We start from the raw sequence: 13,527 nt of genomic DNA, 5'->3' as shown, positions 1-13,527 counted from the left end.
TTATTGTAATTCCTTATTATTAGGCTGGTCTTATAAATCACTTAAGATTCTCCAGTTAATCCAGAATGTTGTAGCACATGTAGATCATATTACTCCCGATTGTTTCTCTGCACTGGCTCCATGTAAAATCCTTCTCACCTACAAAACCCGAAATGGTCAGGCACCATAAAATAATTCATAGTACCCTATTATCCCACTGGAGCCCCCAGAATGCAGAGCTACTTGGGGTTCCTGGAGTCTCCAAAAGTAGAATGGGAGCCAGAGCCTTTGGCTATCAAGCTTCTCTTCTAAGGAACCAGCTTCCAGTTTCAGTCTGAAGGGCAGACAACCATATCAATTTAATTGAAAACTCATATAGTTATAGGTCTGGCCAGGTTTTCTCTTGGACCAGCCCCTAGATATGTTGCTATGGGCCTAGCCTGCCTGGGGACTTCCTTTGATACACTGCATTCATGTCCTATTAAAGCAGTGGTTCTCAAACTTTTTCTGTCGCGCCCCACTTTGGAGGAAGAAAAATGTTCATGCCCCACCGCCCCAACAAAATTGTAACAAAATGGTCTGTTGAATTTTTATTGAAACAACATTTTGTGACTCCTCCGTCTGTGCTTTTTCAAATAATAGAATAAAGAAAATTGCAATCACTTTAAGTAAACCAGATTGCTCCATCAGACAAAAACAAATACAATGTGCAATCACTTTGTTAGAACAATGCAAATAAAGTTAAATCTGCAAAAAATAACTACAATTTGGCAAAAAATTGCTGATTGCAATTGGCTGCAATTAACCTGTTTTGCACTAAACATCTTTTCAAGATAAAACTAAACAAAGCAAGTTTCATACTATCCACAGCTAGTTTTCAGACATAAAACACAGACTGGTCTCCTCATCTCCTACCGCGTTCACTGTGAAACCCAGAGCAAGAGAGGCCTCATCATATGTTCTTCTTAGCTGGTTGCTGTTCGTCTCGGCTGCATCGCTTGCGGTTGCTTTTCTGTTCCCGCCAAATGTCTCTTCATTTGGAACACTAAGCCACACATCATGTGAGTCGCCAAGGATCATAGCCGGCGCGCATGCGCAAGTGTAACCTGTTAACGGCGTAACGTAAACATTTACACGAAAGTACAGGCATTTCGCCATGTATTTATTAATTACTTTAAAAAATTACTTCTTTTTTTTTTAAATACAAAAATTCTGCATTTCACCCTGCGCCCAACCTGTAATACCACCACGCCCCACTAGTGGGGCGCGCCCCACAGTTTGAGAACCACTGTATTAATGGATGTTACTAACTCGGGTTCTTCCGTGGAGTCTCTATACAAGGTTAACATGGATCGTGGTAATTACTGGACCGTGGTTGTGGGCCTCAGCTAGAAGTTCATAGTTAACCACTACACATTTGGGTTTACCAGGTCTGAGCGGAAGCCTCCCCTACCATTTGAACTCACCAGGTGGTGATCAGTTGACAGCTCTGCTGACATATGTCAGCAGATCTGAACTGATTGAACTGATTCTTGGGGGATAAGCACAACCAACACAGCAAATTGCAGTCACACAGAGGGGACTCTCTGCTATGGGTGGAGGTGATCCCAACTATATCTACTTGGTACTGCTCCACCTCCCGCACAAGCTCCGGTTCCTTCCCCACCAGAGAGATGACATTCCATGGAGGCAGAGTTTGAAGACTATGGGGAAGACCCATCCCTGGCAGAGGTTGCTGAGGTAGTCTCAAAGCTTCTCTACGGCAAAGCGGCAAGTGTCACACTTATATCAGGTAACTGACACCAGACATAGTGAAAACTCTAGGAGGGTGGGGCACACCATGGTTAACTTTGATTGTGTTTACTTGCATGCATTTGAGCCTTGTATGCAATGAGCTAAGTTAATTGATTACAGTTTTAAACACTATATTTCAAACAGAAGCCATGGGGACCACACAATAAAGAGAAGAGTAGGGATCCCCGACCCTGAACCAGCACACCACTCAAACAGGGACTGAAGTTCAGGCAAACGGATCCCCACCCATGCACCCAAGAGACCCCATACACAATAGGCCTCAACCCCTACTGCTGCAGCAACCAAAAGGATGGCCACGGTCCAACCTCAGCTCTCAAAATATCAGCAGAGCATACCTGCTGTCTTGAACAGGCATAACAATGAGGATGAACAATTTGTCATGAGCCTCTTGCCGGCATTCCAGAGGCTGGACAATAAATTAAAATCCAAAGTCTGCATTGGCTTTCAGAAACTCCTGCATGAAGCAGAATTCGGTGACCTATACGTCAGGGAGAACCTATATGTTTAAATGTTTTAATATGTTTTTGAGTTAAAGACAGACCGCTTTACAGAGATCCTGAAGGCTTATTTTGAAGGCACAGTTTCTGAATATGGGCTGTGAGTAATTCTCAATGGATTGAGCGTTTTGATACTTTCACAGTATTTATATAGCACTTTAACTTTGGCTTTATAATATATATCTGCTCCGACAACTTGTATTTTTGTAGAAATATATATACATTTTACATTTGGATGGAAATTAAGTGAATATAATTAAAGTAAATGAAATGATTTCAAAGATGCAGTTTGATTGTATGTATGCTTTTTTATTTTAAGTTGAGTCATATATGTATGTTTAAATCAGACAAGATAAACATGCAAATGGAAATTTAATTTCTCTTTTAACATTTTCATCAACAACGGAAAACAGTAATAATTTGATAGCAAAGTATGAATTATTTTACATTAACCATGAAATGTGAATTTTAGATGATTTCAAAAAAGGAAAACAAGAGCCACACTTTAAAGCTCATGAGTAATGTTTAAATAATGCTGGCTTGCCAATGGAGAGCACCAGCTGGAGAGGAGGAATAGGTTGTGAAGGTCTCCCTCACAGCCTGGGCTTTTCTGGACGCATTGTTGCTGCCAACACATTCCAACAGGGCAGAGGGTCGAATGATCATGGTCTACCTTCGTGTCTCAGTGCAGAAAAGTATGGAGGATGCAGGAAGCTCTCACCACCTTCTCTGCAACCTGTGGAGACACCCCCAGAACTCTCTGGTAGAGACGCCAGTGTGTTGCAAGAATGCCAAAGCTGCATTCCACCATCCTCCTGGCCCCGGACTTCCGGTAGTTGAACACCCTCCGCTCTCTTGTGTTGTTCTGTCCTGGGTAGGGTCTCATCAGCTTCCTGCGCAGAGGCAATACCTCATCTGCCACAAAAACATGGGGTACTGTGCTCTGATCCTCAGCACCAGGGAGAGGGACATCTGCAGGGAGCTGAAGGGTCTGGGAAAACAAGGCCTTCTCAAAGGCAAACACAGCCAGGGTCGCTCCATCACTGCTTTTCCCATAAGCCCCGACATCAATCACACTGAAGCAGTAGTGAGCATCCACTACAGCCAATAGCACAACAGAAAAGTGCTCTCTGTAGTTGTAAAAAAGGGATCCTGTGTTGACTCGGGCTTGAATTTGCATATTTTTATCATTGATTGCGCCAAGGCAATTTGGGAAGTCCCAAGGTTGATGGAAGTCTTCTGGAATATCCTTCCATTGACTCACAGTTGGTGCTGGCATGTACTCAGTGACCAGACACACTCCCAGATGGCTATGACCACTGCACGCACAATGCCAACCCCTGTGGTGAAGCCAACACTAGCTGAAGCCCAGGTTCCTGAAGGAGTTTTAGAGGCAAGACATCTGCAAGTCATAAAACTATCCTAATTTATACTTACTGAATGCATACGTTTTGTAGCTTAGTGTTTCCTACAGATTTGATATTGGTAATATAGTGGTCCACCACAAAAAAAGTATATGTGAAACTGTGTGTGTGTTGGATAGCAGGGGTGGAATGTGCATTTACTAAGGTGCTGTACTTGTACTTTCCATCTCATGCTACTTTATACTTCTAATCCACTACACCTCAGAGGGAAATATTTAAATATATTTAAATAATATATGTTTACGTTTTTTTATACTGTGGTATTGCTACTTTTACTTAAGTCAAAGACTTGAAAACTTTGTCATCCACTTTGGATAACATGTGTGTGTATGAGAGAGAGAGAGAGAGAAAGTGCACATTCAAAATTATGTTTAAAACCAAGTTTTTTCCTATACTTTACTATGTATTTTTATTTATTAGAAGAAGCTCACCTGAGACACATACTCAGAGATAGTGTTACTCCCCATACTGTTTCCTTTTTCTTAGTATGTCATGAACCCAAAACCTTTCTATGGTCTTTTTCCCCCTCCTCGTTTTGTTAACCATAAAAAGCACATGAACGAACACCAACCAGGTGATTCTGTTCTCAGCTGAGGCCTGTACATATGGCCTGCACCTGAATGTGTGTGGAATATATTACAGGGTGACCAGATATTACGTTTTCTTAGCAGAACACAGTGTCCTAATTCATCTCCGAGATGTTTTGCATACGACCTGATTTCAGCTCAGTAAATGCAAAAGCAGTACTATTTTTAAATGTATCCCACGCAGCCAAACCCACACATGGAACAACCCTCTCTCCAGAATATAAATCATAATAGAATTATGAGCTTGTAAATCTGTCACTCTTACCTTGTAGTAGTTGCCATGACAATGAGGCAGCTGTAAGTGCCGCCTCATTCATCTGTCATCACCTACAGAAGATGTTCCTGTCAGTTACTGACCAAGCTTAAATGATTGTTGTTTTAGCGAAGAACTTCATCAAATGTACCTGGTTCTCCATCGTAATTATTTAGCCACAAATTCATACACTCTAAATGCTTAAATATGTCCATGCTCTGACAAGAGAGGAACTGTTATTGATTCAAGGACAATTACTTGTCATTGTGCAACAGAGGGTTGCATAACGAAATGATATACGACATGACAAACAAAACAGTGGTGCATTCCTGTGCATTTTCAAACTTGCCTCAAGGCAAACAGCAGCAACAAAACAATTCTCTGCACAATATGGCCGACATCTTAACATTCGAAATCAGGGAAACACTGTCCGTCACATTTGACAGTGTTTGAGCACCAAGCATCATTGATGTAAAGAGAGTCTGCCTCCTCTCGTCCCACCGGGTCCCTGTGCTTTGTTCTGCCGTCCCTCCTGTCAAGTGCAACTTGATCTGGGACGCCACAATGGAACCAGGTCTCTGTAAAGATGTGGGCCCAACAGTCACAAACCTTCCTTTGCTGGCTTAGCTTGAATATTCATTTAACCTGGACTTTAGCCAGGAGCAGACTGGGTGATGGAATAGCATTAGGTCCATGCTAGGTTAGCTTAGCTTCCATCTCAGCTCTCCTCACGCCGATGCTTTCGTTTGGTCGTTTGGTCTGGCTGGTCTGGCAGTGATCGTCTCTAGGTCCGCTCCCCACAAATTAATCCAATCCACACACTTACTTTTCTGATGTTGATGAGTGTTTACTGTCATAGTCCATAAGTGCTCCAGTAACAGCAGATTACACAAATCTAAAACTCAGACTCTAGCTTTCCCCCTCCAAAAAATAGAAATATTTGTAAATAAAAAATGTGTATTTGAAGACTAAGTTGCATTTCTTGGCGTCTGTAAAAACAAAACAGCTGGACACAACTCAGCAACATTGGAATTCTTGGTTATTCTATTATGAACCAATACATGTCCAGTCAGCATGGTTCCTCTGAGAACCATTAATGTTTATATCAAAGTTCATGCTTATCTTTCCTATCTTTTTCGAGATAACTCAGTCTGGACCAAAGCCTTGGACAGATTGGCTGTTCAACCTTGACCTCCCTGCAGTGCTTTCTTTTGTACTGGCCATCAGCCGAACCGAGAAAACCCCCCCATCTCTGTTGGGCCACGCTGCCACGGGGAGAACGTGCAAACTCCACACAGAAGGACCCCCCGGGATCGGGGATCGAACTCGGGCCCCTCTTGCTGTGAGGTGACAGTGCTAGCCATATATATATATATATATATATATATATACGTATATAAAAGCCATTACACTTCAGGTACCAAAATGGCCAGAGGATTAAAGCTCATTCTTTACCTTGGAAAAAGCTAACTTCATATAGTGATGGAGAGAATTTGTTTTTTATAGCCTAACAATCCGTGTATGGTTCGTTCTTTCATTATTTCGTTTAAAAATAAAATCAAAAAAACTAATAATCGGTTTTGTTTTTTTGTTTTTCTGTTTTAAAACCAGAACAGAAAAACGAAATAACAGAAAATCAAAAAACGACGTTTTTTGATTTTGGAAATTAAAATGGGAAAACGAAAAATAAAATTAGGTGAAGGTTTGTTTTGTTTGTGTGATATTTTGATATTGAACGTGACCCGGAACCCCAGGGAATGCTGGGACGTCATAACCCTGGAAGAGCGGTGATGGCGAGTTACCTTTTGTTTCGGGGGAGTAGGCGGCTCGCTTTGAGAGCAGAGGATCTCACGGTAGAAAAAATCGCCATGGTTTTTCAGGTAAGGCATTTTTAATCAACATTATAGCTAACGTTACAGTCAAAGCTTCAGTTAAAAGTGGACCTCCTCGCCACCACCGCGTTCGCTGCCGGAGAGGGCCACTTTATTTAGTGTTTTAGATTGAGTAGGAAATCTCATTAGATTGAGATCTTTCAATGAACTGTTGCAGCATTCTTGAATCAGAGTCTATGGTTGACAAGTCCAAATTGTGCCACTGTTTAGGCCAAGTAAAATATTCAGAACACAATTATGACATTAACGTTCTCATGATAAACAATGTCAAAAACAACCACATCTGACAATATAATGTAATACTAATGTTAACACATAAAGCTAAATCGTTTCTTAAAGTTTTATAATAAGACCTGCTATGTTGTGTGTGTGTGTGTGTGTGTGTGTGTGTGTGTGTGTGTGTGTGTGTGTGTGTGTGTGTGTGTGTGTGTGTGTGTGTGTGTGTGTGTGTGTGTGTAAATTGCCATGGTTAATCTAAAGCTGTCATAAAGACATTGCAAACAACATCAACTGTGTAATAAATCTTACTTAGTGGACTGAAGGACACTTGATGACAACAGTCGTAACCATTCCTCATGTTTTTAAAAGGTGTACAGTCATAGTAATAACTGTGTCATGTAATTCTTATGCACATCATTTCAAAGTGTTTTCCAAAATGTTTATTTCAGGTCCGTGCAGACAGCATTTATTTAACCGACGACCACAACCAAGGCATACTCCCTGGACACGATGGTGTGTTCAAAATCACTGAGCTCCAAATCAGTGGCCACTATGAAATACATGGGGTGGACACCACTAATGAGGGCGCTTCCTGGCAAAATCCTGTGCACTTTGCATTTCGCCGCCCACACAGTGGTGGTGCATCTGCTTCCTCAGGATCTCTGCCTCAGCCTGCACCCAGAGCTACTGGACCAAAGATGATGCAAAGGTGAATACACTAAAAACGTTCATCATTACAAATTCTGTTTGATTGTAATGTCTGTAAGTACAACATAGTTTTGGAAAATGGTGTATTGCTTTGTAAATGGGCCTAAATGCTTTGTTTACATTTATGTTTAGGAATATCTTAATAGCAGAGGTGGTTGACGGTAAACCCGAAACCCGGAAGACAGTGGCCGTCAGGTTCACTGAGTTCGAGGCTTCGGTGGGCAGTATAAGGGCCAAAGTGGCTGAGGCCCTGGGCCAGGATGAGCCAATTGTGTTAATTGACAACCATGGCAATGAAATAATTGACTGTGAAGGAACGAGAGGTACAGACTAACATTTTACATTATAATTCAATGATGTCAGTTACATATTGAACATATTGAGACATCGGTGACCTTCAGTGTCTAAACTTCATATTCTTCATCATGTATACTTCATATCCAAAACAATTGTCCTGTGTTGTTAATAGATATTAATACCAATCCATCCATGCAGGTTCTGCATTCTGGAAACAGCATGCAAGAAAGATTTATGCCGTGCCAGAGGAACAGCTCCAGAGGCTACGGGGGAGTAAGAGAAGGAGAGAAAGGTATTTAAACATCCTAAATGCATGTCAACATAATGCCTGTGATAAATTACTTATCAAAGGTCACAGCTGATGTGCTGTGATTGGCCTGAGATAATTAATTTGGAAAGGATTCTTCAAATCTAGAACAGCTATTCTTCCGTAGTATGTTGTCAATGTTGTAATGTCCAGGTGAATACACACTTAACACTGTCTTTTGTTTATTTTTCAGTCGTCATGAGGACACAGAACTCCCTGAGGTCATTGATCAAATTGAGGAGGTCGTTCTCGCATCCCAGGGTCTACAGGAAGTCTCCAGGACCTTGAAACAACTTGTCCAGTTTGTGCAGGCCAACCCGCACACAACAGTTTGTCTCAACGACCATCAGGCTGCAGCTGTGAAGGCTGCCTTTGCCTGCATCATCTGTGGAGGTACTGTTCCTAGAGGTAGACCGTCTGTATTTGCTTTAAAATGTTCAGTGCTCTGTTAGTGTTAATTCAAATGTGTTATTTACAGGAGGGAAAACATTTTCTCTGTTGCATATTTTTTGTTTAAAGCAGCAACAAATGTTAAACATATGGTAAAGCAGAATTAATTTACTTATGCATTGTGAACATCTATTCAAGAGGATGTTGAAAAGATGTCAAATCATATGGAGGCAACATGAAATGGTAATTTCTTGACTTTGTCCATGCAGATCCTATGAAGGAGCCCATATTCAGCAGCTGCTGCAAAAGTCTCCTGGGTTGCTGTGCCTGTGTGGAGAAGTGGCTGGAAAGCCACACTTACTGCCCAAAGTGCAGAGATGTTGAGTTTCACGCCAACAAACAGTCAGTGGTGGGGCTGGACGATGCACTGGCTGCACTGCACACATTATTTCTTTGATCACACTAACAATTATTTCTATTAGTTTGTTTTCTGTTTCACAACTGTTTCAATGTTGTGATGTATTCAAATAGTTAATTCAATTGTGAGTATCTGCTCCTGTCAGTTTTATATGCATTTTAATTGTTCAAAATGCTTATTATTATTGCTTACACGTATCTTTATTTGGAAGGATTTTTTATATTTTCATGCTTTACAAGCATTTTAATTTTGTTTTAAGAAATTATTTGCGTTTTGTACTTTATTTTTATATATTTTTTCTATTTTTATATATACTCCATTTTTATAGTAAGCTAAAAGGGTTTTATATGGTAACGTTCAAATTAACATTTACATTTACATTCAATAAAATGTTCTTGACATTTCTTAGAACTGTTTCAGTGTACATTTTTATTTTGACAAAAATAGTGGTCCACATGCAGTACACACATGCAGTCACACCATCAAAACATTTCCTACATGCCTTTCTGTCACATTCAGCAGGCAGAAAAGGGCTTCATTGAAAATCGTATAGTCACTGTTGACCACACCGTCAAAAATGACAGACAGATCAGGGTAGGCAATGGCAAAGTCCTCTTCTGCCCGGCTCCTGTCCTCCTCAGAGTGAAAAGGGTCCACACCGAACGTTGACTCCCTGCTGAGAGAGGATCCCAATTCCTGCTCATATCTGTCTGCAGCAACAGAAGCAGTGGGTAGCAGGTCCTCTGATATTTTGGCTGGGCATCCTCCTGCTGCAAAGCTGTTAGGTATTCCTCTGCCTGGTAAAAGTAAATAAGGATTTTTAAATTATATTGTTTACTGTTTTGTTTAAAACCATTTTTTTAAAAGCACAGGCTAACATTACTCATTCACAATATTTAGATGGACATTTGCATACCTGGAATCCTATGTGCATTCCATGACTCTACAACCCTTGTTAACCCAATTTGGCTGAGTGGGCACGTCAGGTTTGATACACAGAATTTCACAGTGCTGTCCTGCATATCTATGGCCTCCTGGTCAACCAGGTGCACCAAGGCCTGCTTTAGTGGGTAATTGACACGATTATTTATTTCTGGCCAGATCCGCTCCACCCTTAGATTCTGTTGTGAACACAAGATATGTTAGAAAAATAAGTGAGGAAGATCAAATGTTTATATTAGCTGGTAATTGCTCCGTATCTTAATTACTGTGATCAAAACTGCCAACAAATCCTGTCATATTCTGTTTCTAAACAACCTTCATATTCCATTTGGAAATCCATGAATGTGACACAGAAAACCATGCACTGTAGCCATATGAACTGATTTCACCAACAAATAACTTGTAAATGAAAGTACCAGCTAATGATACAGGTCATAATGAGACTGCTGTCTTTTAAATGGCATATGACTGCCCTATTTTATATCTTATAGACCTATGTATTAATGTCAATTGTTTTATCTTTATTATGTTCTTATTGGAGCCCTTCATTTTGAGTACAAACAGAAACATTTACCCTGGAAGATGTAGTCTGGACATAGGGTTGCCTGCTGAGGTTATGCCTGTGCCTGGAAAAGATTTCCTGAATGAAAAGGCACAAATAAAACTCCTTCCCATGGTCAACTCTCACTTGGTCCCACATCCCATTGGTAACCACTGCAGATCTGGAACAAATGAGTGTGTATGTTAATGTAACATGACTACTTGGTGTCACAGACACACATGGAAGAAGTCAAATACAGTACATTACATTGAATGAATTAAATGCATAGCAAGATCTGCTGAAAAAACATAAAAATTCAGTTTGATATGATGAGCCTTATAAAACAAAATTACATTAACACTAAATACATTTGCCTTGACATTATATCACTCACTTGTACACCTCCTCATAAATAATGAGATTGTTTTTTATGGGCATGGTAGCATTTGCAACAATTTTGCTGCTGTAGCCATCAACTGCCACCACATGAGTTACTCCAAACATGGCAAGCTTCTCGTTCTGATCCATGTGAATTTTGTGGCCCATATAGCCTGCATGATAGGGGATGGGATTCAGATTACGAGCACCCTTTAAAAAAAGATAAACATAATTAAAAATGATTCATTCCTATGTGTAGTGCTGGATGATATGTTATCATAATGATGTGACATCAGTTGATAACTCTGAAATATAATTACAATTCTTCACACACACGCGTATGTATGTAATGTTAAGATAGTCATTACTAAACATGTCATGTACGGGAGTAGAAAGTAATATATTTCTCCATGAAATGTAACATTAGTGGAAAGGATCAAATACTCTTATAGTACAAGTATAGCAAAAAAATGTACGTAGTTACTTTCCACCACTGTTCATGTGTTTAGCATTTATATAACTCCCTACATTACTTAACTACATGTCGTCGCAAATCATGGTAAGGCTGGTGTACTTCTCGTAAGACTCTCCCAACCCTGGTTTCCCCGGCACGCACGCCGATTGAAGACAGGTATCCTGTCATAAATTTACGGCCATAGGATGGACCCGTCTAAAACAGATAGGTAAATGAATATTCTCCAACAGATAAAGATGCCATGCTCATTCAAGATTTTAATCACATACCCTGTATATTGAAGAAATCACAGCAGTTTCCAACCCAGTGTCGGAGACATGATTTCGTCTTCTTAGGTTGTGTGCCATGCAGAACCTCCTAACGGACATGACACTGTGGAGCACCGAAACGCTGCAGAGCGGTGCTGATTTCATCATGTGTTTTCCCACTCTCAAAAAGTTGAGTTATTAAGCCAGAGTAGGGCTCAAGTGCGGCCATACCGTTCCTGGCCCGTTCGTTCCTCCACTTGTTGGCGCTTCCCAAGACTTTTGCCTGTTCTTCTTCGCGGGTGGAAATCAAAACAAATCCATAGTGTTTCCGGTTCCGGGTCACGTTCAATATCAAAATATCACACAAACAAAACAAACCTTCACCTAATTTTATTTTTCGTTTTCCCATTTTAATTTCCAAAACAGAAAAACGTCGTTTTTTTGATTTTCTGTTATTTCGTTTTTCTGTTCTGGTTTTAAAACAGAAAAACAAAAAAACAAAACCGATTATTAGTTTTTTTGATTTGATTTTTAAACGAAATAATGAAAGAACGAACCATACACGGATTCCTAACATACAGACTCTTTTGTTTTATTTGTCATTGTTATATGTGGGACACAAATTGATATGAGCCAACAAAGGTTTTCAACTGAGTTCTTCTTAGTATTGTAAATAGTGCTGAGTAAATAGGAAATCACATATATTTACAATGATACCGTCTGACATCAGAGCAGCTAATGGAAACAGAAAATTCCTGCCCCAGGAAATCATAGATGTTACGATGTTTGCTTTACAACCTTAATCTCAGCAGATCAATGCACTAATGAGTACAGATGACTCATAATGGCACCATCCGTCTACGTAGCTTGTAATGACTAACAGCCTTGACAGATGCTAAACAATGGTGAACTTCCAAACCGATCAATATTCCAGGCTGAAATACATGTCCAATCGACACATGGCACATTTTAATGGAGCTTTACAAACAATCCGAATATATAGTGTTGGCAGATGGTTTTGACTTCTGCCATTCCTTATCTCCCATTAAAAGGACTTTTAGACAAAACAGTATACTATGTCTCATGTTTTTGCGAAATAAGTCGTCACTCAGTAGAACCACAGTGACTGCTTCACTGGAAATATTTTCAACAACACCTAGCCCAATCCAAAATAACACTCCAGCAAATCGAGCAAAGACAATGACAGATTTAAGGTGTTCAGAGGCCAGTAGCCGAGCGTCATCTACATAGGTGCTGGAAGTGGGGTGCCAACCCCCTGCATATGACAGTATGAGTATTCGAGATTATTAGAGTATGTGTTTGCTGACCCTTTAAAAAAACAAGCACATATGCAGTTATTGAGGAAGTCCTGGTTAGTCACCCAAAGTAATACAATACCAAGTTGTACCCAAGTTGCCTGTTCAAATTGTTGTAATCTGCGCTGTTTGATACATTGTAACCTGATGCTCTGAAATCCAAGAGAAACAGGCCAGTACAATCCAGGCTTCGAGAAGAGAGGATGTTATGTTCTGATACGTTAGAATGAAATGTTTTGTTTTGTGAAATGCCATTTTTTACAAAACACATTATCATGTCCCGTGCGAAATAAAAAGTAAACGCTGACATTTTTTTCACGCGAGTCATTAATCAGGTGAGTCAATAATCACACGACTCGCGTGAGTCGTGAGTCACGTGACTCGTTTGTCAATCGCTATTTACTTGAGTCGTGAGACAATCTGTAGTGACGTGACTCGTTAGTCAAGTTAAGGTCAACCATGCTCTTTTCTTAAACCTAACTAAATGGTTCTATATTTGGTCGGTCTGCACCGGCTACAGGGGGTGGCTTGCTAAAGTAGCTAATGATTGATCTCCCGTGGTGCGTGGCCGTGCTTCTAATTTTACAAGCCATAGCCTCCAACACAGCAAATAAACTACACTTATTACATGTACCATTATCACTATGGAGGCGAAGGAATAGCTTAACACGTGACAGATCGAGCAAGAGAGAGTAGAAGAGGGAGAAGGAGAGAGGAAAGCCATCGCTAACTGCTTTGCTAAAGTACGCAAGCTAACCTTAACAAAACTGAACGACGTGTAAACAGCTGCTGGATTTAGTGATCCAACAGCTTTAAAACATAACATATATTCAGACTGTTT

The 13,527-nt window shown here is 40.3% G+C and overlaps 2 protein-coding genes across 3 annotated transcripts; one reads left to right on the top strand and one right to left on the bottom strand.

Moving 5' to 3' along the window:
- Positions 1-7,498: 7,498 nt before the first annotated feature.
- Positions 7,499-8,825, top strand: LOC306780109 (uncharacterized protein; the record flags this gene model as incomplete). The annotated part of the gene is made up of 4 exons (XM_079272318.1): positions 7,499-7,697; positions 7,870-7,963; positions 8,172-8,371; positions 8,638-8,825. 4 exons carry the CDS (start codon positions 7,499-7,501, stop codon positions 8,823-8,825), a joined length of 681 nt encoding a protein of 226 aa, XP_079128444.1.
- Positions 8,826-9,208: 383 nt separating this feature from the next.
- LOC306779923 (uncharacterized protein) lies at positions 9,209-11,637 on the bottom strand. 2 transcript variants are annotated; one of them, XM_079272026.1, is made up of 6 exons: positions 11,392-11,637; positions 11,189-11,317; positions 10,664-10,857; positions 10,303-10,450; positions 9,703-9,907; positions 9,209-9,583 (listed from the first exon to the last, which is right to left on the bottom strand). In XM_079272026.1, exons 1-6 carry the CDS (start codon positions 11,536-11,538, stop codon positions 9,261-9,263), a joined length of 1,146 nt encoding a protein of 381 aa, XP_079128152.1. In that variant the 5' UTR covers positions 11,539-11,637; the 3' UTR covers positions 9,209-9,260. The 2 variants fall into 2 exon arrangements, with proteins under 2 accessions (XP_079128152.1, XP_079128153.1); XM_079272027.1 differs by lacking the exon at positions 11,189-11,317.
- Positions 11,638-13,527: the final 1,890 nt, after the last annotated feature.

This window comes from Melanostigma gelatinosum (assembly GCF_949748355.1).
Source record: "Melanostigma gelatinosum genome assembly, chromosome: 7".
In the NCBI taxonomy this organism is placed as follows: domain Eukaryota; kingdom Metazoa; phylum Chordata; class Actinopteri; order Perciformes; family Zoarcidae; genus Melanostigma; species Melanostigma gelatinosum.
The sequence above is the reverse complement of the archived record's forward strand: the minus strand, read 5'-3'. Positions and strand labels throughout refer to the sequence as shown.